The following is a 25,147-nucleotide window of genomic DNA, read 5'->3' on the forward strand; positions in this document are numbered from 1 at the left end:
TTAAAACCCTCTTTCTGACTTCCGTTTTTTAAATCTTTATTGTTGAAAGCATTACATATGTCTGTACACCCCCCCGCCCCCCGTCACCCCTGACCCCTTCTAGCCCACCCCAGCCCCAGCCTCCCCCTAACTTTTGACCTTCAGGGCAGTGTATCGATAAGGTTTCTGGTGAAAGAACGAGGCAGAAAGGAGAAATATCTCTAAAGGTCCACATTGTTTTGCTTCTTACCATGGCAGTTGGTAGTTTTGGCAGGAAGGAGGGATAATTCTAAAATCCCAGACAGGAAGGGACTTTAAGAGTTCATCTCTTAATCCCTCACTTTACGTGTGAGGAAGTGTGAAGCTCAGAGGAGTGAAATTGCCCAGTAGAAATAATCTCTAACACTTAATTGATCACTGGCTGTCGTGCCAGGCCCTGTTCTGAGTTTTGTGCCTCGTGCTATTTAATATTTGAAACTGTAACAATGCTAGGAGGCTGGTGCTGTTGCAGCCTACCTTGTCAGGGGTGGAAGCTGCAGGTGAGAGAATTTACGTGGTCTGCCCACGATCACACAGGCGTGGGGAGCCACGTGCTGGCCGGGCAGGTGTACCCCGGGGTCTGCACTTGACCCCAGGCTCCTGTACGGAGGCTTCTCATCAGGTGGATGGTGGAGAGTTGGGCTTCGCCTGCCATAGCGAGCACTTAAACTGCTCTTTAGTTGGTGGTCGCTGACCCCGTTCTTCCTCCACCTGAAGCTCTGTCAACCACGGTTTTGGAATAATTTCAGTTTTTATTTGTACTGAGATTTAAAAATCCCGGATTTTTCATTTGAGTAGTTGCTGTCCTTATTTTAAACCGGAGAACCTGACAGCCAGCCTGCCCCCTGCCTGCCCCCTGCCTGCCCCCTGCCCTTGGGGCGCTTCCCGGAACAGGTCTGCTGAGCTGGTGGGGGGCAGAGGGGGGAGTGGGGCCACTCACTAAAGTGCAGTTGCAAAAGCCTTTTTTTTTTTTAACTTACAAAAACAAATCAGGGAGAGTTCTGGGTTAAAAGATGGCCCATTTCACATCTTTAAGGGCTGGTTTGCGACCTTTAAAAAGGCCTGGGCCAGGAGCCTCAGCACATTCTGAGGCTTGAGCGGGAGAACCTGAAAAGGTGACTAGTGGGAAAGGCTTTCCACCAGGGCAGGGCTTTAACTCTGAAAGTCTATTTTGTTTGTTTGTTTGCTTGTTTTAAATTAAAATATTTTTGTGTGGAATGGAAGCTTCCTAAGAATATTTTAAAAATCTACTTAGAAATATATATTCGGTGTGTTTTGCCAGCATCAGTACTTTTAGGAAAATTGCAGCCTCTACCTCCCTCCCCAGTTATACCTTGTCACATGCACTTGGGTTTGCCCTCTGTGCCCTCATAAGTTTTGACTTCTCTAGCTCCCGTTCCCCCACTGCCCTCCCCACACCGCCCAGCCCCGGTAAGCCTGCCAGAGGCCCCGTCCATCCACATTGCACAGGGCCTGGGGGGCTCTCAGTGGGAAGGAGCTGCACACCCCCTTGCAGAAGGGATTATTTTGTCTTCGTGTTTCCTTTTTGTCTGTTTTTAGCTTTCATTTTGAAATAATTATAAAATTGATAGGAAAGTCATAATAGTACAGAGAAATCCCATATAACTTTTACTTTGATGCATCAATTTTCAACTTTGTGCTACGTTGTTTATCCACCTTCCCACCTACCTATCCATCTACACTGTCTTTTCTTAGAGCCACTGAGAGTAGGTGGCAGTGGCTGCCTGGAATCCACAGGCGAAGGGTCCCGAGCCTTCCTGGGCTTGGAAAGGCGCGCCAGGACTGATGAGCAGTGTCTGCCTGTGCACAGCCCTGGAGCCCTGGAGGGCACGTGCCTCATGGGTTATTCTGGAGCTGTACCTCATGGAATAATGACAATGGGATCTGTCCCCATTGAAGCCGGCATGTGCCGAGAGCTTGACTGTCTCCCGTTCTGTAACAGCTCTAGTGACAGAGGTGTTCTTGCTGCACAGGTGCCTTATGAGATGCAGAGACGCTGTGCAGGACTTGCTTAGCGTCATACAACTAAAGTGGTGGGAGGGAAATTGGACATCTTCTCACAGACCTTCTTTTCTTGACTTAAATCTGTATCTGTATGGGAAATATACCATATTATTTCTCTTAAATAAGAGTTTGCTACTAGGTTTTCAGTAGTGACACATGAATATGTACAATATTGTTTACTTAGAGATGTAAATTTTAGAAATTGTTAAAGCTGTGATAATAGCTTTACAGTTTTTTGGTGATAAGAATAATATCCGAGGGAAGGTAGAAATGCATTCCATTACTATTTTGATATTGCTTTTAGACTACACACATACACACACACACACACACACACACACACATTGGTTTGTTCATAAAGTTCTTTCATTTGCTAAATTTAATTTCAAAGTATAGTTCAGTCAGACAGTAATTTACTCACTGAATGGACATACAAGCTGCTGCACTTGGGAGATTAGGCGAGTAATAGTTTTTTGCCGCTTTATAAAAATCAGGCAAAACCCGCCGAACCCAAACAGCTTCATTTTCTGAACTTACTCTGTGGTACTTAGAAGATAGCTATGAATGGGTTTAATACTTGTCTCCTCCATCTCACTTGCTATTCCTGGGGTACAGACTAGTTGGGGAGGGAGACACATCGATAGTCACAAATAAATATTCGTGCAGACTTTGATGAGTGCTGTGTCCAAAAGCACAGCCCTTTCCGAGGGGACGCCTCCGCCGTGTTAGGGAGGGCGGCTCTGAGGTCAGGGAGCAGAGCCCCTTCTACTTGCAGAGAAGGTGGGGGAAAGGACATGGTTTTTCTAGAGCCCCCCCTCCCCTCCCAGGCCAGTGTGGTGGGAGAGGAGGTTTCCTGTTGATGGCAGGTTTCTAATGAAGACTTCCCTCCCAGAATGCTGACTGTGCGGGCTGGCCGTGGTGGAGAGAGGAGAACGAGTCCGGATGCATCCTTGCATTCTAACCTGTGTGTCTGGGTGGGGGTGGTGTCTTTGACTGAAATTGGATCCCCTGGGCATCCAGGCAGGAGTGTTCGGTGGCAGTTGGGCACAGGTGTGGGGCTCAGAGAAACCAACCAAGGGAGACACATTTGGGGGACGCAGGCATGAGGTGGTATTGGGAGCTGTGGCTTATATGAACTTGTGAAAAGTGCAACTTTGTCTGCAATTGTGCGATCCTTTACCTCTTGTACCTATTGGCCATCTAGAGGCGCACATTCTAGTGCAGTGGTTCTCAACCTGTGGGTCGCGACTCTTTGGCGGTCGAATGACCCTTTCACAGGGTTCGCCTAAGACCATCCTGCATATCAGATATTTACATGACGATTCATAACAGTAGCAACATTACAGTTATGAAGTAGCAACAAAAATAATTTTATGGTTGGGTCACAACATGAGGAACTGTATTTAAAGGGCCAGAAGGTTGAGAACCACTGTAGTGAGTGCCCATGGCAGGCATTGTACTGTACTGAGAGCTAGGTACAAAGATGAGGAAGGCACAATATCCAGCTTTCATTAACAGTGTGCGGGGAGACAAGAAAATAAATAGATTAAATTATTGAGTGATTTTTTGCTCTGACTTCAGTTCGCTGCTTTGTTAAGAGGGCACAAAAGATTTAGGAAACTCTTCCTATGGGATAAACCCTGTGGTACTTCATTCAGTCCCCAGCAACACAAGAGGTGAACATGACTGCACTCTGTTGAATGTGAGCCTAAGTTTATGTAGCTCATGAGTAGTACAGGCAGGATTCACACCCAAGTTTGTCGGCTCTAACCCCCCTGCCTTTCTCTTATATTTTTTGCCTTGAATTCTGTTTTCTTAAACTTTGGGCTATTGATCCTATATAATAAAAGCCCAATATGCAAATTTCCCCTCCAGAGGTTGTTCAATGGGGAGACTGTGAGTCCAACTGCTCGCTATGATGTGTGCTTATCACCAGGGGGTGGCGCGGACCATGGTTGGTGTCGGTCGGTGATGTGGCGCTTGCCAGAGGGTGGCAGTGGAGGTGCTGCCGGCCCCAATGGGCCTGACTAGAGTAGGACTGCGGCAGGATGGTGGAGCAGGTGAGTGGGCGGCGCCAGGCCAAGGCCGGTGCGAGTGGGGGCCTGATAGCCCCACCAATTGCCTCACAGATGGCGACTGGCGGTAGCAGCAGGGGGCACTGAGGGAGCTGGGGAGGAGGCCTGGCCCCGATGGATGGCCCTGCAGGTGGGATGGTGGAGCAGGTGAGGGGGCGGTGCCAGGCCACGGTGGGGTGCCAGGTGGGGTTGTGGGGCTGCGAGGCTGGGGGCGTGAGCTGGGGCCCGATCCCCGCAGCCTGCCCTGAGGGACCCTACCTGTGCACGAATTCGTGCACTGGGCCTCTAGTTTTTTATATTAGAGAAGATGGAGGAATTTGAACCATCAAGGGATTGTCGCCCAGAGACAGATGTGGATTTGTGGTTGCATATGAGCTGAGTCAGTGAGTTGGAGGAGCGCTGGTCAGCGGAAAGGATCTAAGGCAGTGGTTCCCAACAGAGGGTACATGCCCCACAGGAGGGTAATTTGATGTTTAAGGGGGGCAATTCTAGAATGAGTTATTAACAGTGAATTTTTTGCATTTCTTATGGTTCTAGGGGGCTCATGTACAGTATGTAAATATATATTGTAACATATTTATGCATTTCAGTTCTCTACTATGTTTTGAAACTTTATTTGCTATTTTTTCATATCATTTCATATGATTTTTTTTTAACAATTTCTTAGTGATTTCTACCTCAGTCCTTCAACTGTCCTTTCATTCCTTTATTTTTCTCCTTCATGTATACCATGTTCTTTTCTTTGGAAGCTTGTTTAGACCAAGTTAATGGCCTTTTAGGCGTCCTCCATGTGACTAGGAGCTCACTTTTTGAATAATAAGAATTAAATGTCACAGGGGGCGGGGCGGGGGCATCAGGATTTAGAGATGCTTAGGTGGGGCCTGGCCACAAACAGGCTGGGAAGGTTTCTGACGTGGACCTTCCTCCGAGAACGCCAGTGCCGGGATTTCTGCCAAGTCTTCCTGAGTGGCGTTGGCGCTCAGCCCAAGGCTCGTCCTCTCCCTTGACCTCTCAGTGTTTGTACCCGCAACATGGACAGAGACATGAATGAACGGGCATGCTGATGTAATTGGTGGTTGATTCCAGACAGGGAGTACAGTTAATATGTTAGATGTCAGGCTAGATGGTGACCATAAATAAGCCAAAGGAGAATAAGCAGAGAGAAAGACAAATTCTGCAACTTGAGTCAGCTGGCCAACTGTACAGCAGGAGATGGGGAGGTGGGAACTAATCAGCTGACGGGTGGATCAGGAGCGTAGTGGGGCTGCCAAGTAGGCACAGGGATCTGTGGCTGCATCAGCACTAGAAAATGTGGGGTCTGGAGAAAAGGAAGCAAGTTGCTCCCCATAATACCTTTTGAGTTAAGGGCACTGAGAATTGACATATTTTGCTCAGAAAAGGGAAATAGATACAGCTATCTTCAAATATTTGTGAAAGGACCAAAGTAAAACCAGTGGATGTAAATTACAAGGAACAGATTTCTGTTATATACAAATAAATAATTCATAACACTCATGGTATATACAGTTTTAGGGGATTTATACATACATCAATGTATGGAGGGTCTTTTCAGTTCCAAGAAGCATGTTTCATTGCTGAACCCTTTATCAGGTGTTTTTGAGAATTGTGATAAAGTGAACATGTATTAAAGTGCTTTAGAAATGCATGCCAGATCTTAGTATTTGACAGTGGAGGTTAGGAGTCTTTGAATGGCTTTCTAGAAAGCCTCTGAGATGGTGTGATAAATTTGGGATGTACATATATCATGAATGCATTTTTTGAGTATCCCTAAGAATTAAGAATCACAGCTTCTGATTGTTACTTTTTATTGGTAGTTTATGGCTGTTCCTTTATCAATTATACATGTAACAGCATGTTAATATTTTATGGTTAATCTTAATTCTGAAAAAATAAAAATCACGTGATATTTTAGAGTCCCGATAAAATTTAAAGTGTAGTTAGGAAAAAATGTTGTTCGTTCTACTGTTCAGTGATAATGTATATGTGAAAAACAAAAACACTTTTAGATATTCACAAAAATGTTTGTCATCCCCTGCCCTCTTCCTTCAAATTTATTCTGTGGTTCTACATATCTATATATATAAAAGCCTAAGCGACCGTTATGACTGGTTGACCGCTGAACCGGTCACTATGATGCGCACTGACCACCAGGGGGCAGACACTCAACGCAGGAGCTGTCCCCTGGTGGTCAGTGCGCTCCCACAGTGGGAACGCTGCTCAGCCTGAAGCCAGTCTCACGGCTGGCGAGAGTAGCTGCGGCGGCAGGAGTCTCTCCCGCCTCCGTGGCAGAACTACTGAGCCACGGTGGCAGGCGCAGAGGGTCTGATTGAGCAGGAGCGGCTTGGCGCTGGCCCGGGCTCGGGCTCCTCCCCGGCTGCCTGCCACTTTGCTCACTACTACATCCCTTGGGGGATGTCAGGTTGCTGGTTTTGATCCAATCACTGCAGGGATCCTAGATTTCGAGAGAGTGTAGACCAGGCTGAGGGACCCCACCAGTGCATGAATCCATGCACAGGGCCTCTAGTCCTATATAATAAAAGCCTAATATGCAAATCAACCAAACAGTGGGACTACTGGCGGAATGACTGGTCGCTATGACCGGTTGCTATGACATGCACTGACCACCAGGGGGCAGACGCTCAACGGAGGAGCTGCCCCAGCCCACAGGCCCCAGGCCAGCCAAGACGGGTGCCAATGGGGACCTCCCCAATCGACCTGCTGGTCACCCTGCAGAGGGAGGTGACTAGCGGCTGCAGCAGCGCAGTTGGGGAGTGGGGCCAGTGAACGGGCCAGCACCGCCCCCCAATCACCCCACCAGTCACCTCCTGCAGCAGCAGTGGGGGGTGGGGCCCGCGAGCAGGCAGCACCAGGCCAGCCAAGGCGGGTGCCAGCGGGGCCCCATGCCCCACCAGTCACCCCATAGATCGGCCCTGATCGCTGGCCAGGCCTATGGACCCTACCCGTGCACGAATGTCGTGCACCAGGACTCTAGTATATAATATATATTTATGTGTTTTCTGTAACTTACTTAAGGCCAAAACCAAAAATATTGACTATGGGCCCTACATGGGTATCTCAGTTGTTTGGAGCATCATTCCGATATGCCAGGGTTGCAGGTTCCATCTCCGGTCAGGGCGCATACTCTTAAGAAGCAACCAATCAATGCATAAATAACGAATCAACGTTCTCGTTCTCTCTCTCTCTCCCCCCCTCCCTCCCTCCCTCCCCCTCCCATCTCCCCCCTCGCCTCCCTTTTTCTTTCTCTCTAAAACAAATAAACAAATAAAAATATTGCCAAAGGTCCTCTTCCAAGTCAGTCTGAGTATTTTGGCCTCTCCCTGCCCTCTTCCACATTGCAAATGGCATCTTGGTGAGAGGGCACCAATAATTTGGTAGTTCTTAGAGCCAACAATAAAACAGCCTTTTCTCTCTTTTTTTTAAAAAAAATCTTAGAATTTCTCTTATTGATCCTTCTCGTGGCTTTGTAGAACATGCCTAATATTTCTGTAGTGACCAAAGAGCATATGCTGATAACCACATTTGGAATTCTGATGTTTTAGTTCAAGTCTTAATAAACAGGCACTATTTTGTTATTAGTACAAGCAGAAAACAAAATGGTTTTAGGTGCTGGGTTGCATTTTTCCTCCCTCCGTCTCATGGCTGTACATGGATGCATGTTACAGGGGAGGGGACAGGCCCCAGCTCCCAGCCTCCCTTAGCCATCTGGGGTGGGGAAGCTTCTTTGGGTTCTGGGGGAGTGCTGACAGTGGACACTGGGAATCTTGGTGTTTCTGGTTGAAGAGGAATATGCACTCTTTACCAAAGGAGGCAAGAGTCTCTGGTGACCTGTTCCTATTTTTGACATAACCTGATTCTAATGACATTAGAAGAGCTAGACTGTGACTGTTGGATTTTGTATTATCATTGACTTGACATGTGTCTTTTGCATACATGTGCCGAGTTGATGTAGACATTGGTTTGTGATGTTTACTTTCATATTCGAGAATGTTTTACTTTATGTGATCAGTCGTCATTCCCTGTGTGAATCACCACAGCCATCTAAGCCATTGGCACTGTGTGCTGAGACATAGAAAATGCAAAGCATGGGGATTGCCCTTTGAGTCTGCCTGGGAGGTAGGAAATAATACATGGAAAGTGGAAAAATCGCACATGGATTAAGTGACAATACAAGGCAACTCAGGTCTGCTAGCAGCAGCGTGGGAGCATTTCTGGGCAGGTCCATTGTGGCGCTCCTGGGGTAGGTGAGGGGAGAAGTTCTGTGGTCTTGAACCCAGATTGACTGAGCGTGGTTTTAGGCGGAGAGGAGAGCGGGGGCAGCCATAGAGGACGGGCAGTTCCTCTCTCTGTGTTTGTGCTGCATATGGAGGAGGGTGGCGCAGGCCTGGAGGAGGACAGAGGCGGGACAGCTGGGTCCCATCCGCCCCCACCCCACAGAGCGCCGTAGCAATGTTTGCAGCATGCCTGGGAAAAAACCAGAGGCATTTAGAGTTATATTTAGCATCACAGCAAAGTAAACAGCGATTGCTTCACGATATGACAGCCACTACGTACAGGTCATATGGCTGCCTCTGATGATTATCAGCCTAGTTTTCACATGGCTGTAATTCATGCACATCACTCGCAAACATCCGCCATGGTTTTCCGTGTACTTTTCCATGGCTCCATGTGTTCCCCTATGCTGACATGTTACGGCTCGGTCACACGCTCTGTAGCATTGGATACTTAAGGAGTTTCAGTTTCCTTCTTGGAACCATTAGTAAGTGGCTCAGAGAGCCTTTACAGTCCTTACTAATTCAGTTTTCACAACGATTGTCAGGTAGGTAGTACTTCCCCCTTCAGTGGGTGAGAGAACTGAGAACTAAGCAGTGTGTGCAGGGCAGTGGTGGTCGGTAAGGGTGTGGACACTTCCGTTCTGGATGCAAAGCCCATGCTTTTCCCCAAGACCACGCGGTCTCCCTTCAGAATTAGAATTCATGTAGCTGTGCACAAGTTTGGCTAAGTCGCATCCCTGCCCCACTCGAGAGACTGCTAGGTTTGGAACAGATACAATTCTTCACGCTTTTGCTTAAAGCTTATTGACCTATTATCCTCCAGAAAGACTTACCTACTCGTTCAAATACCCACTCACACGGGGTTTCATCATTGTTGTCATTTTATAGGTATGAAATCTTACTTCAGAAGTTCTCTTTAATGCTAAGAGGGATCATTTCCCCACATAGCGACTCGGGAAGTTTCTTGCTCTGCTCTTGCTCAGTCTCGATACGTACGATTGTGGATCAAAACCATGTGGTGGACCTTCTGTGGGTTTCTGTGATGCCTTTTCTTCAGTGGGTGCCCTAAGGAGGTGGGTTGAAGAAATTGTGAAATAGTATACGCATAAAGAAACTAACCATCTCCTTAACTCAATATTTTGGAGTAAATACAGTTACGTAGATATCTTTATTATAAAAACACGTGTAGGCATATTCCAAAGGAGTGGTAATGAAGGAGTATCTACACTAATAAAAGAGAAAAATGGTAATTGGCGTACGGCGATACCCTTTTCATTGGCTAATCAGGGCTTTATGCAAATTAACTGCCAACTAAGATTGGCAGTTAACTGCCAACTAAGATTGGCAGTTAACTGCCAACAAGATGGCGGCTAATTTGCATATGTAGGCACAATGCAGGGAGGCGAAAGGGAAAGCAGGAAGAAGCCCCCTGCCACTGACAGTGATCTGAAACCCAGGGGGGAGCTAAGAGCTGGGGGGCAGGGCAAAGGCGGCCCTGGGGCCGCCTTTGCCCTGCCCCCCAGCCATGATCGGAGAATCAGGCGCCTTTGCCGCCCTAGCCAGTGATAGCAGGAAGTAGGGGTGGAGCCAGCGATGGGAGCTGGGCACGGTCGAAGCTGGCAGTCCCGGGAGCTAGGGGTCCCTTGCCTGGGCCTAAAGCGGAGCCCACGATCGCGGCGCCCCCCGCTGCCACTGCAGGTCCCCGCTGCCCGGGCCGGACGCCTAGGCCAGAGGCGTTAGGCCTGGGCAGGGGCAGAGCCTGCAACCGCGGGGAGCTGGGGGTCCCCTGCCCAGGCCTGACACCTCTGCCGGAGGCCTCAGGCCTGGTCAAGGGGCCGATCTGGTGATTGGTGATCGGAGGGTGATGAGGGTCAACTCCTCTGGCCGAGGCGTCAGGCCTGGGTGGGGGGTGGAGCCGGGGATTAGGGGGATATGATGGTCCCCTTGCCCAGGCCTGAAGCCTGGGTCAGAGGCGTCAGGCTTGGGCGGGGGGTGGAGCAAGCGATCAGAGGGAGATGGGGGTCCCCTGCCCAGGCATGATTCCTGGGCCAGAGGCCTCAGGCCTGGGCGGGGGCCAGAGCCAGTGATCGGGGGGAGATGGGGGTCCCCTGTCCAAGCCTGACACCTCTGGCGGAGGCGTCAGGCCTGGGCAAGGGGCCGATCAGGCGATCGGAGGGTGATGGGGGTCAACGCCTGAGGGCTCCCAGTATGTGAGAGGGGGCAGGCTGGGCTGAGGGACACTCCCCCCCCCCCCCCACACACACACCCAGTGCACGAATTTCATGCACCGGGCCCCTAGTTTAAGTATAAAAGGCATCAAGTTTAGCTAAAGTATACTAAAAGTGAATTGTTTTTAACTTGAATCTTGAACAGGTTAGTTGGATTCCCAGGCTAACCTCTGAAAACCTTTTAAACCCAGAATACAGCCTAACTGTGCTACCTGGTATGTCTAGAATCTGTATTCCAGTCCATACTTTGAAAGTCGACATTGTACTCTTCCTCCTCTCATAGACTCAGGGCTGGAGGCAGCAGGGGCAGCTTCCGAAGGGAGATCCAGGAAAGGGTGTGTGCGTGTGTGTGAGATGTATAACCAGTCACTCATAACATGGATGTGTGTGACGTATAACTGTAACTCATACATACATGTGTGTGATGTATAACCTATAACTCATATGTGTATGTGTGTGAGATGTGTAACTCATGCATACGTGTGTGGTTGTGTGTTATATGTATAACTCATATAGGCATGTGTGGTATGTATAACCTATAGTCATGTTAAGTGCTCTTTGAAAATGGGTGATTTGTATTGCAGCCTTCAAAGTACTTGTTTTTTTTTTTACATAATTGGAGCTTGGGTTACTGCAGTTGTAGAATGATATCTAGAAAGGAAAACCATGTATGGAATAATATATTGAGAAGTATTTGAGGACATTCTTGATGTGGGCCATCTCTCTGATACAACGTAAATTGTGAGACATGAAAATGGAGATGCTCTGGAATATATCAACAGAAGGGCAGGTGATAGAAATAGAAAATTGTTTTGGGCTTGATGTGAATATGAGGAGCGACTTGGCCTTTATGATTTTTGGAAAAGTCTTAGGTTTGGTTTGGTCTTTGTTTTCTTTCAGAGATACTTGTAAAAGGCAGGGGTTGAGACCCTGCAGTAGCACATCTTTAATGTTAGAAATAGCACGAGTACACAGTGGGATGGATTTGGATTGTGGGTGAATGTTTAATAATAGGCCAAAGAAGAGAAGGTTAAAATGGAATAATTTGCACTGGATAAGTGTCTGTTTTCATGTCTGAAGTCTCACTGGAAGATAGTTGATGCATTTCGAGAGGTGCAGATAATCTGTGTATTTCATGCTTTCGATTTGGAGAAATCTCAGCGTTAAGCTAACATTGTTGACATGGGTGCAAATTAGTTGAATTTTAAGTAGGACTGTGAGAGTTCATGGCAGTGATGAAACAGATATTACAAAAACAGTTTTAGTCACTGATAAGATGAATTTGCTACACTGTTATCTGTAGCATTAAAATGTAGACATTCTCATCATTTTCCAATTAGAATTTCTGCTTTAGTTATGCCAGTTTTGGTTGTGTACTGTTTGAAGTGAAGTAAGCAGACCTTCCATATACCCAGGGTAATCCAGACCGAAGGTGAAGATAGGGCTGCCTCAGGGCCCCGTATTGGAAATTTTTTTTTTTTTTTTTTATTGCTTAAAGTATTACAAAGGGTATTACATATGTGTCCATTTTATCCCCCCGCCCTAGACAGTCCCCCAGCCTCCCCTATCCCCCAGTGTCTTATGTCCATTGGTTATGCTTATATGCATGCATACAAGTCCTTTAGTTGATCTCTTACCCCCCTACCTCCTGCCCCCCAACCCTCCCCGGCCTTCCCGCTGCAGTTTGACAATCTGTTTGAGGCAGCTCTGCCTCTGTATCTATTATTGTTCAAAAGTTTATAATGGTCTCTATTATCCATGAATGAGTGAGATCATGTGGTATTTTTCCTTCATTGACTGGCTTATTTCACTTAGCATAATGCTCTCCAGTTCCATCCATGACGTTGCAAATGGTAAGAGTTCCTTCCTTTTTAGAGCAGCATAGTATTCCATCGTGTAGATGTACCACAGTTTTCTAATCCATTCATCTACTGATGGGCACTTAGGCTGTTTCCAGATCTTAGCTATGGTGAATTGTGCTGCTATGAACATAGGGGTGCATATATCCTTTCTGATTGGTGTTTCTGGTTTCTTGGGATATATTCCTAGAAGTGGGATCACAGGGTCAAATGGGAGTTCCATTTTCAGTTTTTTAAGGAAACGCCATACTGTCTTCCATAGTGGCTGCACCAGTCTGCATTCCCACCAGCAGTGCACAAGTGTTCCTTTTTCTCCACATCCTCTCCAGCACTTGTCGTTTGTTGATTTGTTGATGATAGCCAGTCTGACAGGTGTGAGATGGTACCTCATTGTTGTTTTGATTTGCATCTCTCGGATGATTAGTGACTTTGAGCATGTTTTCATATGTCTCTTGGCTTTCTGAATGTCCTCTTTTGAAAGGTGTCTATTTAGGTCCTTTGCCCATTTTTTGATTGGATTGTTTATCTTCCTTTTGTTAAGTTGTATGAGTTCCCTATAAATTTTGGAGATTAGGCCCTTATCAGATATGACATTGGCAAATATGTTTTCCCACGCAGTGGGTTTTCTCGTTGTTTTGTTGATGGTTTCTTTTGCTGTGCAGAAGCTTTTTATTTTGATGTAGTCCCATTTGTTCATTTTCTCTTTAGTTTCAAGTGCCCTAGGAGCTGTATCAGTGAAGAAATTGCTTCGGCATATGTCTGAGATTTTGTTGCCTTTGGATTCTTCTAGAATTTTTATGGTTTCCTGTCGTACATTTAAGTCCTTTATCCATTTTGAGTTTATTTTTGTGTATGGTGTAAGTTGGTGGTCTAGTTTCATTTTCTTGCATATATCTGTCCAATTTTCCCAACACCATTTATTGAAGAGACTATCTTGGCTCCATTGAATGTTCTTGCCTCCTTTGTCAAATATTAATTGAGCATACTGGTTCGGGCTGATTTCTGGGCTCTCTATTCTATTCCATTGATCTATATGCCTATTCTTGTGCCAGTACCAGGCAGTTTTGAGAACGGTGGCTTTGTAATACAACTTGATATCTGGTATTGAGATCCCACCTACTTTGGTCTTTTTCAGGATTGCTGCAGCTATTCGGGGTCTTTTTTTATTCCAGATGAATTTTTGGAGAGTTCGTTCTAGATCTCTGAAGTATGCCGTTGGTATTTTAATGGGAAGTGCGTTGAATTTATAGATTGCTTTGGGTAGTATGGACATTTTAATGATGTTGATTCTACCAATCCATGAACATGGTATGTTCTTCCATCTGTTTATGTCTTCCTCTATATCTTTTTTCAACGTCCTGTAGTTTTCTGAGTAGAGGTCTTTTACCTCTTTAGTTAAGTTTATTCCTAGGTAGCTTAATTTTTTTGGTGCGATGGTAAACGGGATTGTTTTTATAATCTCTCTTTCTGAAAGTTCACTATTGGTGTATAGAAATGCCTCAGATTTCTTGGGGTTAATTTTGTATCCTGCTACATTGCCAAATTCATGTATTAAGTCTAGTAGCTTTTTGATGGAGTCTCTAGGGTTTTGTATGTATAATATCATGTCATCTGCAAATAAGGACAGTTTTACTTCCTCTTTTCCAATTTGGATGCCTTTTATTTCTTCTTCTTGCCGAATTGCAATGGCTCGAATCAGATTGAGTGAGCCTCTCTGTAGGCCGTTGACTCACTGCAGATTCTGAAGCACCAGCTCAGCCCCCGTTTTCACTCTTCCATCGAAAGTTTTATTTTACCTTTTGCAACAAAGTGCTGTTTTAGGCATAAATTCGAAGTTAAATCATTCTGGCAAAACTTAATTCTTAGTCCTTCTGTTTTAGTTTTATTACAACCTATCTATCAACATATATGTTTATGTTGAATTGTGAAGTCAGCACACGTGTAACATCAGTATATTGTTTGAGCGATTTCTGTCATTGTTATGTGCACAGTTTTTCTTGACAGGTGAAAGTAACACAGATAGAATTCTATGAAACTGTGAACTTTGAGAACTACTTGGCCGACACATATTTTCATCCAGGCAAATCAGTTCTTGGCAAATTCCCAAGAATCCCTCAGGACTGAGCTCAGGTGTTTCTTCTAGGAGCTTGGAGGTGCTCCTTGCCCAGGGCCTCGTGTCCCCAGTTAGGACGTCTCCTGCGTGGGGCATTGTAATCCTGGTTCAGCCCCTCTCTTTTAGTGACTGCCTCACTTCTCAGCCTCTGACACTCCTTTTTATGCCACCAGCGCCTGGCACAGTGCAGTTCCTGTGTGGTGAATGGATTAATCAAGTCATTAGAATGAACACCAGGGTAACCCTAAGAAGGAAGAAGGGCAAAGATTGATGCAGCCTTGGGTGGGGTGTAGGTGGTAGGCAGGCCTGGCAGCTTCTTCAACTTGGGTTTGGGGTGTACAGTCCTGGCTCCCCTTTCTTGCCTCCCATTTGTGCCTCAGTTCATAGTCTGTCAGATTCTGCCCTCACCTCTGTGATGAGACTGCCCTGGCCACGGTCAGCAATGGCCTCCTTGTCACGGGGATAGCAAAAGCTTTAGCCCTCACCTGTTGGACCCTGGGCTGCATTTGACATGCCTGTTCTGTTGCTACACATGACTCCCTTCTCTTGCTCTCTAGAATTCTAACTGCATTTTCTGAATATTTGTTTGGTCTCTCTGTGCCCCCCCCCCCCCCCGCCCCCCCCACCTTCTCCCTTAATTGGTGATATTTTCTAGATATTTGTCCTCCACCTATTTTTCTGTTTTCATATATTCTTCCTGGATAAAATTCTTGTTTCACATGATTCCCATTGATTAATTCATCTAGGATTTATTGAGCATTTACTATGTGCCAAGTGCACTGTTTGACTTCTGTCCTGGAGATATAATAGTGAGTAAAACAAAAAGATCGCTGCCCTCCAGGACCAGATGTCCTCTGTATGCAGAGTTCCCTAGTTGTTATTGTAGGCCAGACCTGACCGCCAGGATGGAAACTCATTGTGTGTCTTCCTTCTGGGTATTTTCTCCTGGATTTCCAGTGGGAACCTGAAATTTAATCTGTAGAATCCTGAAGGGTCCCACTTCCTGGGAGTGTTGCTGTGCTTCTGCCCCGCATGCTGTCTCAGCGTCTGTGAAGCCCCCTTGCTCCTGGCTTCCACCACTCGGTCTCCAAGGTGCCCCGCACCCCGGCCTGTCACTTGAATCTGGGCTTGTTTCTTCTGCTGCCCTACCAGTTCAGGACCTCAGCTCACCCGCCTGCTGTGGCCACCACCCTGGCTCCAGCCACGCCCGAGATCAGGCTTCTGAGAGGCAGATCTGACTGTAGCTCTGTTTATCCCCAAGGTACAACCTGAAGCCTTTAAAATGACATATAAGGCTCACCTTGTATATACTGGCTTCTGCCTGCTTCAGCTTCTCTGCAAATTGCTGCTTCATTTGGATCTAAACTGCTTGTTGCCTCCTACACACCAGGTAGCTCCTCTCCCCTGAGCCCCTGCTTTGTGCTGTTTCTCTGCTTTGTGGTATTCTACGCCCTGCCCCTCCCCATCTTGAACATGGGTTTCTCCTATTTCTCCTGCTAATCCTCAGATCTTCCTGAGAGTTCCCATGAACTCAGTGTGAACATGGAGTCTGGCCTGCAGTAGGGAGCAGTATAGGGTTTGGGAGGAAGGAGTGACCGACCTGTTGGGTGAGCGCTGCAGGCCCTGTAGCACTGTGGCGAGGGACTCCCCACCCCTGCCTGGCTCTTTGGCGGCTCTGGGATCTTAAAGCCCAGGCTGAGGCTCCGGCTCTGGCTCTCCCGCATGGCCTTGGCCCCGAAGCCCTTGGCTGACTCACCAAGACAAGAATAAAACACAGAGTCTAGTTTTGAACTGGTTATGTTTGGTAAGGTGCTGACTTACATAGGAGGGTGGCTTGTTCATGCACACTAGTGATCGTTGAAAGTTTTTACCCTAGACATTGTGTATTATTTAAAATCCTTTCACTTTCTAATGAGCACTCAGATGCATTAATGTTGGATAAGGACTTGCCGACTCAGGTCTAAAATGAAGTAGTCCTAAGAATACTTTTAAGTCAGAAAGTGTTCCTAACCGTTCAGTATACCTTGCCTTTGTTACTAGTCAGCTAAGAGGAGCTGGGTGAGACCTACTCCCACACGCATAACAGAATTTAGATGCAAATGTTTTCTCTCTGCTTAGGATGCAAGTCTTTCCTTATGTTTACTGCTGGCTCCTCTTAGTTGTTAAAACCTTCCTAACGGTAGAAAAATAAAATGTCTTGTGTCCATGTAGGTATTTTCCTTAATGCTTTTCTGGGTTTTTCTTTATCATTGTTTATAATATTTTTTAAAGGATTGTTGTGTTTTTAATGTATGTGTCATCATGACAGACTTTCTGCCTTTGTAACAGATAATGACTCAGTAAGCTTACTTCTTCCCCTATTCTTTCACAGGGCGGCCCAATGGATCCCATGGTGATGAAGAGGCCTCAGTTGTATGGGATGGGCAGTAACCCTCATTCTCAGCCTCAGCAGAGCAGCCCATACCCAGGAGGTTCCTACGGCCCCCCAGGCCCACAGCGGTATCCTATCGGCATCCAAGGGCGGACTCCAGGGGCCATGGGAGGAATGCAGTACCCACAGCAGCAGGTTTGTGCCTCTTGTTCCTCCCCCACCCCTCTTCTCACCGGGGATAGGTCTGTCTTGTCTTTATTGTCCACCTAAGGTTGGTATTGGGAGAATTAGGGGGCATGTCACTGATTTTCTGCTCTCTTCAATTTTCATATATATATTTTTTAAATAATCACAGGTACAACCCTCCCCTCTCCCCCCATTTCTTTTAAAGAAGGAGGAGTGAGCTTCTTAGAACACAGTTTGGTAGAAGGCCCGTGTTGCCAGCTATCTTTGAAAGATGTACCCTGTCATCATTTTGCAGCAAATTATATAGACCTTAGCCCTGAAGTGAACTTGCCTTTCCAACATTTCTGGTGTCAGACTGTCAGAGTTTGAGCTGTGAATAGACTTCCTAAGGCAAAGTTTTAAGTTATTTAAAGGTCTTTCTCATGAAGATAGCATCAACTTAAAAAAAATTTTTTTAGTCTCCCAAAAAGTTATTTTACTTTTATGTCTTCTGTACCTTTTGAAACAGGTTTCTGTGTTTCATATAAGAGGATTTGATGTGTATCTGTTCTCTTAGATTTTCATGGGTTTTCTGTTTTTACTTCAAACAAACAAAAAAGACTTTTCCGTTCTCAAGACCCAGGATTTTCCTCTGGAATCAAACACTTGGCGTTGCCTTGAGGGACCATCTGCCTGGTAGCAGGAGTATCCCCGTCTCCCGGGCGCTGGCGAGTGTACCCCGTGTGTTACCGAGGAAGCAGGAAATCTGGGGAGGGTGAGTTAGTCACTGGGAACACCAGGAAGGCTGATTCCTACGCCCCCTCCCTGTGCCCATGGCCCCAGGTTGCTCTGGGCCGCCGCCTCCACAGAGGGAGAGGGGCTTCCGTGGCGCTGCCACAGCCCACTCCAGGCTTCACAGCCCTTCTCTCAGGAGGTGCTTCCTGACGTTTGACCAAAAACCCTTCGTGGAAATAAAACCGGCACTTTCGTTCTCTCCAAAGTGGATTGGAGAATGTGCATCATATTCCACGTGCTGCATTAAAAGTTCCTGGTTAAGGTGCCCCTGAGCCTTTTCTTTCAGAGGCTGAATAGTGTCTTTCCTCTTTACCTTGGTCCTCCACTGGCCACGCTCTTATTTCCCACGGTTGTAGGGAAAGACAAGTAGCTCCGCCTTAGAATCCCACGCTGGTTCCTTACCTGCCTCTGTTACTGTCGGAAGTTCTCACCCTGCTTGTTAAAGATGGGCCGCTCAGGAGTCTAGCATAAGCTACTCTAAACTTTTCCAACATTACTCCTTTCTCCCAGCAATACCTTGCTATCTAGAGTACAAATCTTTAATTGAGGTTGCTCATTGTGAGAGGGAGATAATTTGTAAAGGATTGAAAAGTGAGGCGAGAGGAAGAAGGCCAGGGCCGCTGGCCGCTGAAGCCCTAATTCTGCCCTGACGACTTCACTGGGGCGCTGACCGTTCCGTGTGATGCTCTGGCCACAGGGAGAGCAGAGGCAGAAAGCTAGTAAGAAGTAGCAGGACCTTAAAAAAAAATCTAACAAAACAAAGCAGCAGCAGCAGGACCATGGAGAGGGGGCGATGCTGGTCACTCCTTGCTTCTGCCCCTTTCTCCCCGCTGCTTTCCTGATGGAAAATTGGAAAGCCATTTCGAAAGGGGCTGTTTCTGGCAAGCTGCTGGCTGCTCCTTTATCTGTCCTCTGAATGAGTGCCAGTCTTCCTAGAAGTGTTTGCCATTGGCTTAGTTTGTAGGACCAAAGTGGGAATCGAACAGTTGGAGAAGGTGTGTGAAGAATGATGACCTAGGAAGGTGCTTAGCACACATGTGTAAGGCTAAAGCGGAGGACATGTTACCGATACATAGAGTACCCTCAGTGTTTCTTAGCTTTTTTGTTTTAGTTAATCCTGTGGCTCTTAGGTCCTTGTGAAATCCTGTGACTCTGGATTTATTGGAAGGGACAATTTGATGAATATTACCTACCAAGTATTTTAGCAAATGTTTAATTAAGATTTTTAGATTAGGTATTTTACTGCTAACCAATAGAAATGCCTGATTCTAAACACAGATCTTTCTGATGGTGAAAGGGAAGTCAAGTATCTGGTAGGAAACAATGCTTTGGCTAGAAAATGTCAAACTTTCGTATTGAGTTCATCATGATGGAGAGTTCTAAAACCCTTTATTGCTTTTCATCTTTTCATTAGTTATTATACATCCTTGAAATAAACTATTTCGTTTTGAAATCTAAAAGGCTAAATTAGACCTAATTGAACGCCTTTTTGAATGTAACATTTTAAAGGGGACACACAGCTTTTATCATACATAGTAAGTTCGTGTGGTCAGTTAGGTGTAGGTTTTGAAATGGGAAAAAAGTGAAGGTTTTGGTAAAGGTTATTAGAACACATTTATTTTGTTAGCTTTAGTCTGTGTCCTTTGGTGAGGAATTTTCAGTGAGTTGCTTTGTGTGGGTAATTATGAACTTACCCACAAAGTCCTGGCACAGTGATTGGCTGCTGGTCTTATTTGTCTTCTCCTAGGATTGTGTAATTGTCTGAGCCTTATTGTTGTCATGGCTGCTAATGTTGTTCAGGAAAAAAGTTGGAAGATAATGATGACGTGGAGTTTTTATTGCGTGGCCATCAACACCGAAGCATGACTTTGCCTTGGGTGGCCTCCAGAGCTTTCTGCGTTTGGTTTCTGAACCTCTAATGAGCTGAATCCGGTTCGTTTAATATTGCTCCTATATTTCTGCAAAGGATCAAAATGCAGGAATTCAAGTAAATTGAGTGGCCCACTTACCAGCTGAGTGGTAAGTTGTCTTTGGCTCAGGGGTCACAGTTTGATTCCTGGCTGGCATTCCACTCCTGTGACAGGAATTTTAAATGAGTATTCTGTTAGAAAGAACAGCCATGCTTATAGGAGATTTAACATGGGTGGTATCACTGCTTGCTTTTCGTCTCTGAGGGTCAGGAGGAGCTGGCCAGTCAGTGTGTGATTTTAGTATTAACCTGGCAATTCGTGATTTGTATGGTGATAATTTTATTTTTGAAATAAACTCATGACTGGGTCTTTGAAGCATGACGTGATAATGGTACATCATTTTTGTGTTTATTAACTGGAACTAGATTTGTGGTCTTTCACTTGCTGATTCTCCCACATCATCAGGCAAATACATGACTAAACAGATTAGTTTCGCACGGTGCCCTGAAAACTAGCCTACTTCGGTTTTTATTGAGCTGCGGGGGGAAATGAATTTTCTGTGCCTCTGTGGGGAGCGTTCTGCCTCCAGCTCCTGGAGTTCAAACCTGGGATGGTTAACAGAAAGGAGTCCACTGGCTGATTTCCTCTCAGACAGGCTGCACAGAAGATATGTGATCTTCAAGGGGACAAGTACTAGGTCTTGCCTCTTTCTGAGGTATTCAGTTATTTAAAAAAACGTAGACAGCAAAATATCTTTTCCTGGATCAGGGACATGAGAGAACAAATGTTTGTTTCATTTTCCTTGTCCTTTGTGATCGTAAATGTATACATAGGTCTGTGTGACTTGCTTTGAAAAAGATTTTTCATATAAACGAAATAGCGCCCAGGAGAAATAGGCTACAGAAACAAAGGTATATTTATTTGTGCCAGGCAGGTTATGTCGTCTGAGATGTTTCTTGAGTTATCAAGGGTTATTGGGTCAATATTTTAACTGTCCTTACCTTGTTCCAGATGTTTGTATAATCTGATGCCTGTTGGCATTATAAAACCAGGGAAAGGGAGTGAGGGTAAGGTGAGAGATTTAAGTCCATGAGTGTTTTTATAATGGAAAATGATGACTTTTTTAGTTTTTAAAAACATACCTGTATTGTGAAGACCTTTACAATGATAAGACCATGGAATATAATCATTGTTCTGAAAGATAGTCTGGCAAAATGAAATAGAAATTACTTAATTTTGTTTTAAAATAAAATGGAATTAAAATTAGTTTCTTTAAAAAAATCTTTAAAAATCAGTAGGCATTTAAATTTGTGTCTTTAATTTATCTTCTGCAGCCTTTGGATATGTCTGTTTTGCTGTGTGTATTTTGTCTAAAATATTTATTTTAGAACATAAGCATTTTGTTTGGTGCCATCTTAACAGCCAAAATACTTCTTCCAATGCAAATATTTATTGGGACAGCAGATGTTTCTAAAGGAGACCAACATTACAGTTGTTTGGCTAAAATAAATGTTTTTTTGGGAGGTTATTAAGGCAGCCTAGAAGGTTATAGGATTCCCACCTGTGTTATTTTCATAATTAAAATTATATATATGTTTTGATATTGTTTGAACAATGTGTCTGAAAAGTAAGGATGAATGGGGAGGGGATGACTGTTTAAAGATGTAAAAATTCTAAAGTCTTTTGACATAAAATGTTTGTTTAAACTCAGTCTCTGAATTCAATTGGGAATCTAATAGCCAGGGCCTAATTTTCGTTTTCTCTAACAAGAGCTGAGACTTCCTGTTCTTAAGGACATGATTGAGTGTGATAGGATGAGCAAGGAAGGCTTGACAACATAACGAGAGGAATGGGTACCTCCTGTCTGTTTCACATTCAGATTTAATTTTTTGATAGTTTATATTAAAGATATCCACTTGTACCTGTATGCGCACGCGCTCCCTCACACATGAAACAGCATATTTGTTACAGTGGTATTGTGGTGTAATGAAATTATCTGTATATGCATATAGATAATATATTAAACATGTATTTTACCTGTGTAAGGATATACATGCACATAACAGATAAATAAAATGAAGGTAATCATGTTGGCCGGTAAAATAGTGAGTGCTGTGAATTAGCTCACTGTTAATTTACCGTGTTTTTTTATATGCATGTTCTCTACTACGAGACTTAGAGCCAAGCTGCTTTGCGTGTACACCTGAAACGTTTGGAGTCCTTTTAGCAGAGGCAGATTTTTATAAATAATGGCCTTTTGTTGGCCATATTTTGTCTTGATTTCCTCAGTTGTTCTTCATCAGTGAACATGAAGGTATTTACAGTTTACCAACAAAGTACATTCACACCTCACATTTCTGCTTCCAAGTAGATAGCAGATGCTACTGTCTTTGATGCCAAAGTCCCTGTAGATGGAGTTTTGTACCAGGAAAATATTTTTGAAAAGATTTGTGGATATGGTAATTTTTATTTGCTCCTTAAAATTTAAATTTCTGGAATACCTAACTGGTTTTATTTACTTTTTATATTGTAGTTGGATTTAAACATTTTGAAGGATTCAATGTGACATTTTTTTGTAGAGGTGTAATAAAGGAGATCACATTTCAAGTTAAATTTATAAAAGTCTAAAATCTTTATCCTTTTTTCTAAAAATTAGAAAAGACCAGGTTTTATACTTGAAATCAGCTTAATGAGAAAAAATGTGAGATGATTTTTCTTTTAGTTTAAAAAGGTATTTTTATATCAGGAAGTTTATATATATATTTTTTAATCCTCACCTGAGGAAATATTTTCCATTGATTTCTAGAGAGAGTTGCAAAGGAGGGAGAAGGGGCAGAGAGAGCGAAACATTGACATGAGAGAGACACATCAGTTGGTTGCCTCCCGCATGCACACTGATCAGGGTGGGGCACCAGCAACTGAGGTTTGCGCCCTTCATCTGGGAATTGCACCCGAGACCCTTCGATCCACAGGCCTGACGCTCTGACCATCAAGCCAAACTGCTCTAACCACCAAGCCAAACCAGCCAGAGCTACTTTTTATCTGAACATTTACACAGTTGTAGGTATTCTAGATTATATTCAGTGTATAGTGCTTATTCTCTGCTGTTAGCTTATACTAGTACTCTTTTTTAATTTACTTATGAAGTCTATGTATTTTACATATATAGACTTGCAATCTAAAATGTCTGCTAAGCTGCCCTAACCGGTTTGGCTCAGTGGATAGAGCATCGGCCTGTCAACTCAAGGGTCCCAGATTCGATTCTGGTCAAGGGCATGTACCTTGGTTGCGGGCACATCCCCAGTGGGGAGTGTGCAGGAGGCAGCTGATTGATGTTTCTCTCTCATCGATGTTTCTAACTCTCTATCCCTCTCCCTTCCTCTCTGTAAAAAATCAATAAAATATATTTAATAAAAATAAAATGTCTGCTAAGCTTTTCTGTTACTTTTATTTTTGAGATGAAAATCCCAAGTATGTTTTAGTATGAAATGATTTACTTGAGTATATTTTAAATAAAATTGGTTTATTTGCTTTCACCAAAGAAAGAAGTATATTTATGTTAACATTTAAACAATGAAAGTAAAGCTAACAGTTTATATCAATAAAAAACCCACCCTATTCCTTGTATACTCCTTTAATAAAACCCCCCAAATCCCAGAAGTTAAATTGAAAGTTCGAGTGACAAAATGGTGTATCTTAGGCCAGTGGTTGTCGAGTTTTTTTTGTTTTTTTTAAATATATTTTATTGATTTTTTACAGAGAGGAAGGGAGAGAGAGAGAGAGTTAGAAACATCGATGAGAGAGAAACATCGATCAGCTGCCTCCTGCACATCTCCGACTGGGGATGTGCCTGCAACCCAGGTACGTGCCCTTGACTGGAATCGAACCTGGGACCCTTCAGTCCGCAGGCCGACTCTCTATCCACTGAGCCAAACCGGTTTCGGCAAGCTTTGCTGAATGTTAGAACCTCCTATGGCGCTTTAAAAACTCCAGGATGGATGTTCATATCAAGGCATCTGCATGTAAATGCCTCCCTCTGTCTTCCTGTGAGCCCACAGGTGACTCCCTGTGCAGCTGGGTTAACAACCAGGGCTCAGATAGGCCAATAAGTATGGATGGAGAGCAGGTTCCTAACCAGCATTCACTGGCTGGCAGCTCCTGCTGGGCCCGCCCCAGTGAGCCAGAAACTCGCCTCTGCCCTAAAGGGATGAAATGCGCCCAGAACCAGGAGTTGGGACAGTTTAGTCCTTGCCAATTAATGCTTAATCTGTGTGGAAAAATCTGGACCTCCCTGGGCTCATCTGCAGCTGAGGGAAATTGACTACAAGGTCTCCTCGCTTAGATTTTTTCCTTTAAAGTAACAGTAAGTTAATGTTTCTTCATTTCAGTTTTAACTTTTTGTTTCGTTAATCCTCACCCGAGGATATTTGTTTCATTGATTTTTTTTCAGAGACTGGGAGGGAGGGAGAGTGGGGAGGAAGAGAGAGAGAGAGAGAGAGAGAGAGAGAGAGAGAGAGAGAGCGCGCGCGCGAGCGAACATCAGGGCATCGAACCTGCGACCCTTTGGTGTGCTGGCCAGCACTCTAACCTCGGAGCCACACCAGCCAGGGCTCCAATTCAGCTTTAGATTTTAGTCTTGTAGACCACACGAACTTCTGGTTTTGCCTGCTGTGGTCCATCTAAACCAGCGGTTCTCAACCTGTGGGTCGTGACCCCTTTGGCGGCCGAATGACCCTTTCACAGGGGTCGCCTAAGACCATCCTGCATATCAGATATTTACATGACGATTCATAACAGTAGCAACATTACAGTTATGAAGTAGCAACGAAAATAATTTTATGGTTGGGTCACAACATGAGGAACTGTATTTAAAGAGCCAGAAGGTTGAGAATCACTGAAACAGTACCCTGCACTTCACAGACGTTTCCAAACAAGTGAAGGGAAGAACCTGCAGGCTTGTAGATGGCCAGTGACCTCTGGCGCCCACGTGGAAAGGCCCAAGTTTGCTGGCCGAGCGAGGCCCCTCCTCCACTGCTGCCACAGTTTCCAGTTGAACTCAGGTGGTGCTGGCGCTGGCTCGTCCTCTGAGCTGCTAGGAGCTGCTGACAGCCACTTGGCCGTACTCCTAACTCTGCTTTAGATTCCTAAGGAATTTCTGGTGAGAGACTCTGGTTGCATATTCCACTGTGTGTGGGGTTGTGTGTAGGGTTAGGGGCCTGTGATCCTTCTCTGATTCTAACCCCATTGATCGCGGAGACGGCTGCCACTTCACTTC

At 45.0% G+C, this 25,147-nt stretch overlaps 1 protein-coding gene across 1 annotated transcript in view; it reads left to right on the plus strand.

The window, feature by feature from the left end:
- Positions 1-25,147, plus strand: part of ARID1B (AT-rich interaction domain 1B) — a 353,857-nt gene that overhangs the window by 34,747 nt on the left and 293,963 nt on the right. Inside the window, exon 2 of the mRNA XM_081093953.1 lies at positions 17,003-17,197. Coding sequence (XP_080950079.1) covers positions 17,003-17,197 — 195 coding nt within the window. The remainder of the gene's footprint in view (positions 1-17,002; positions 17,198-25,147) is intronic.

The sequence above is a fragment of the Myotis nattereri genome (genome assembly GCF_964212035.1).
Source record: "Myotis nattereri genome assembly, chromosome: 6".
NCBI lineage: Eukaryota > Metazoa > Chordata > Mammalia > Chiroptera > Vespertilionidae > Myotis > Myotis nattereri.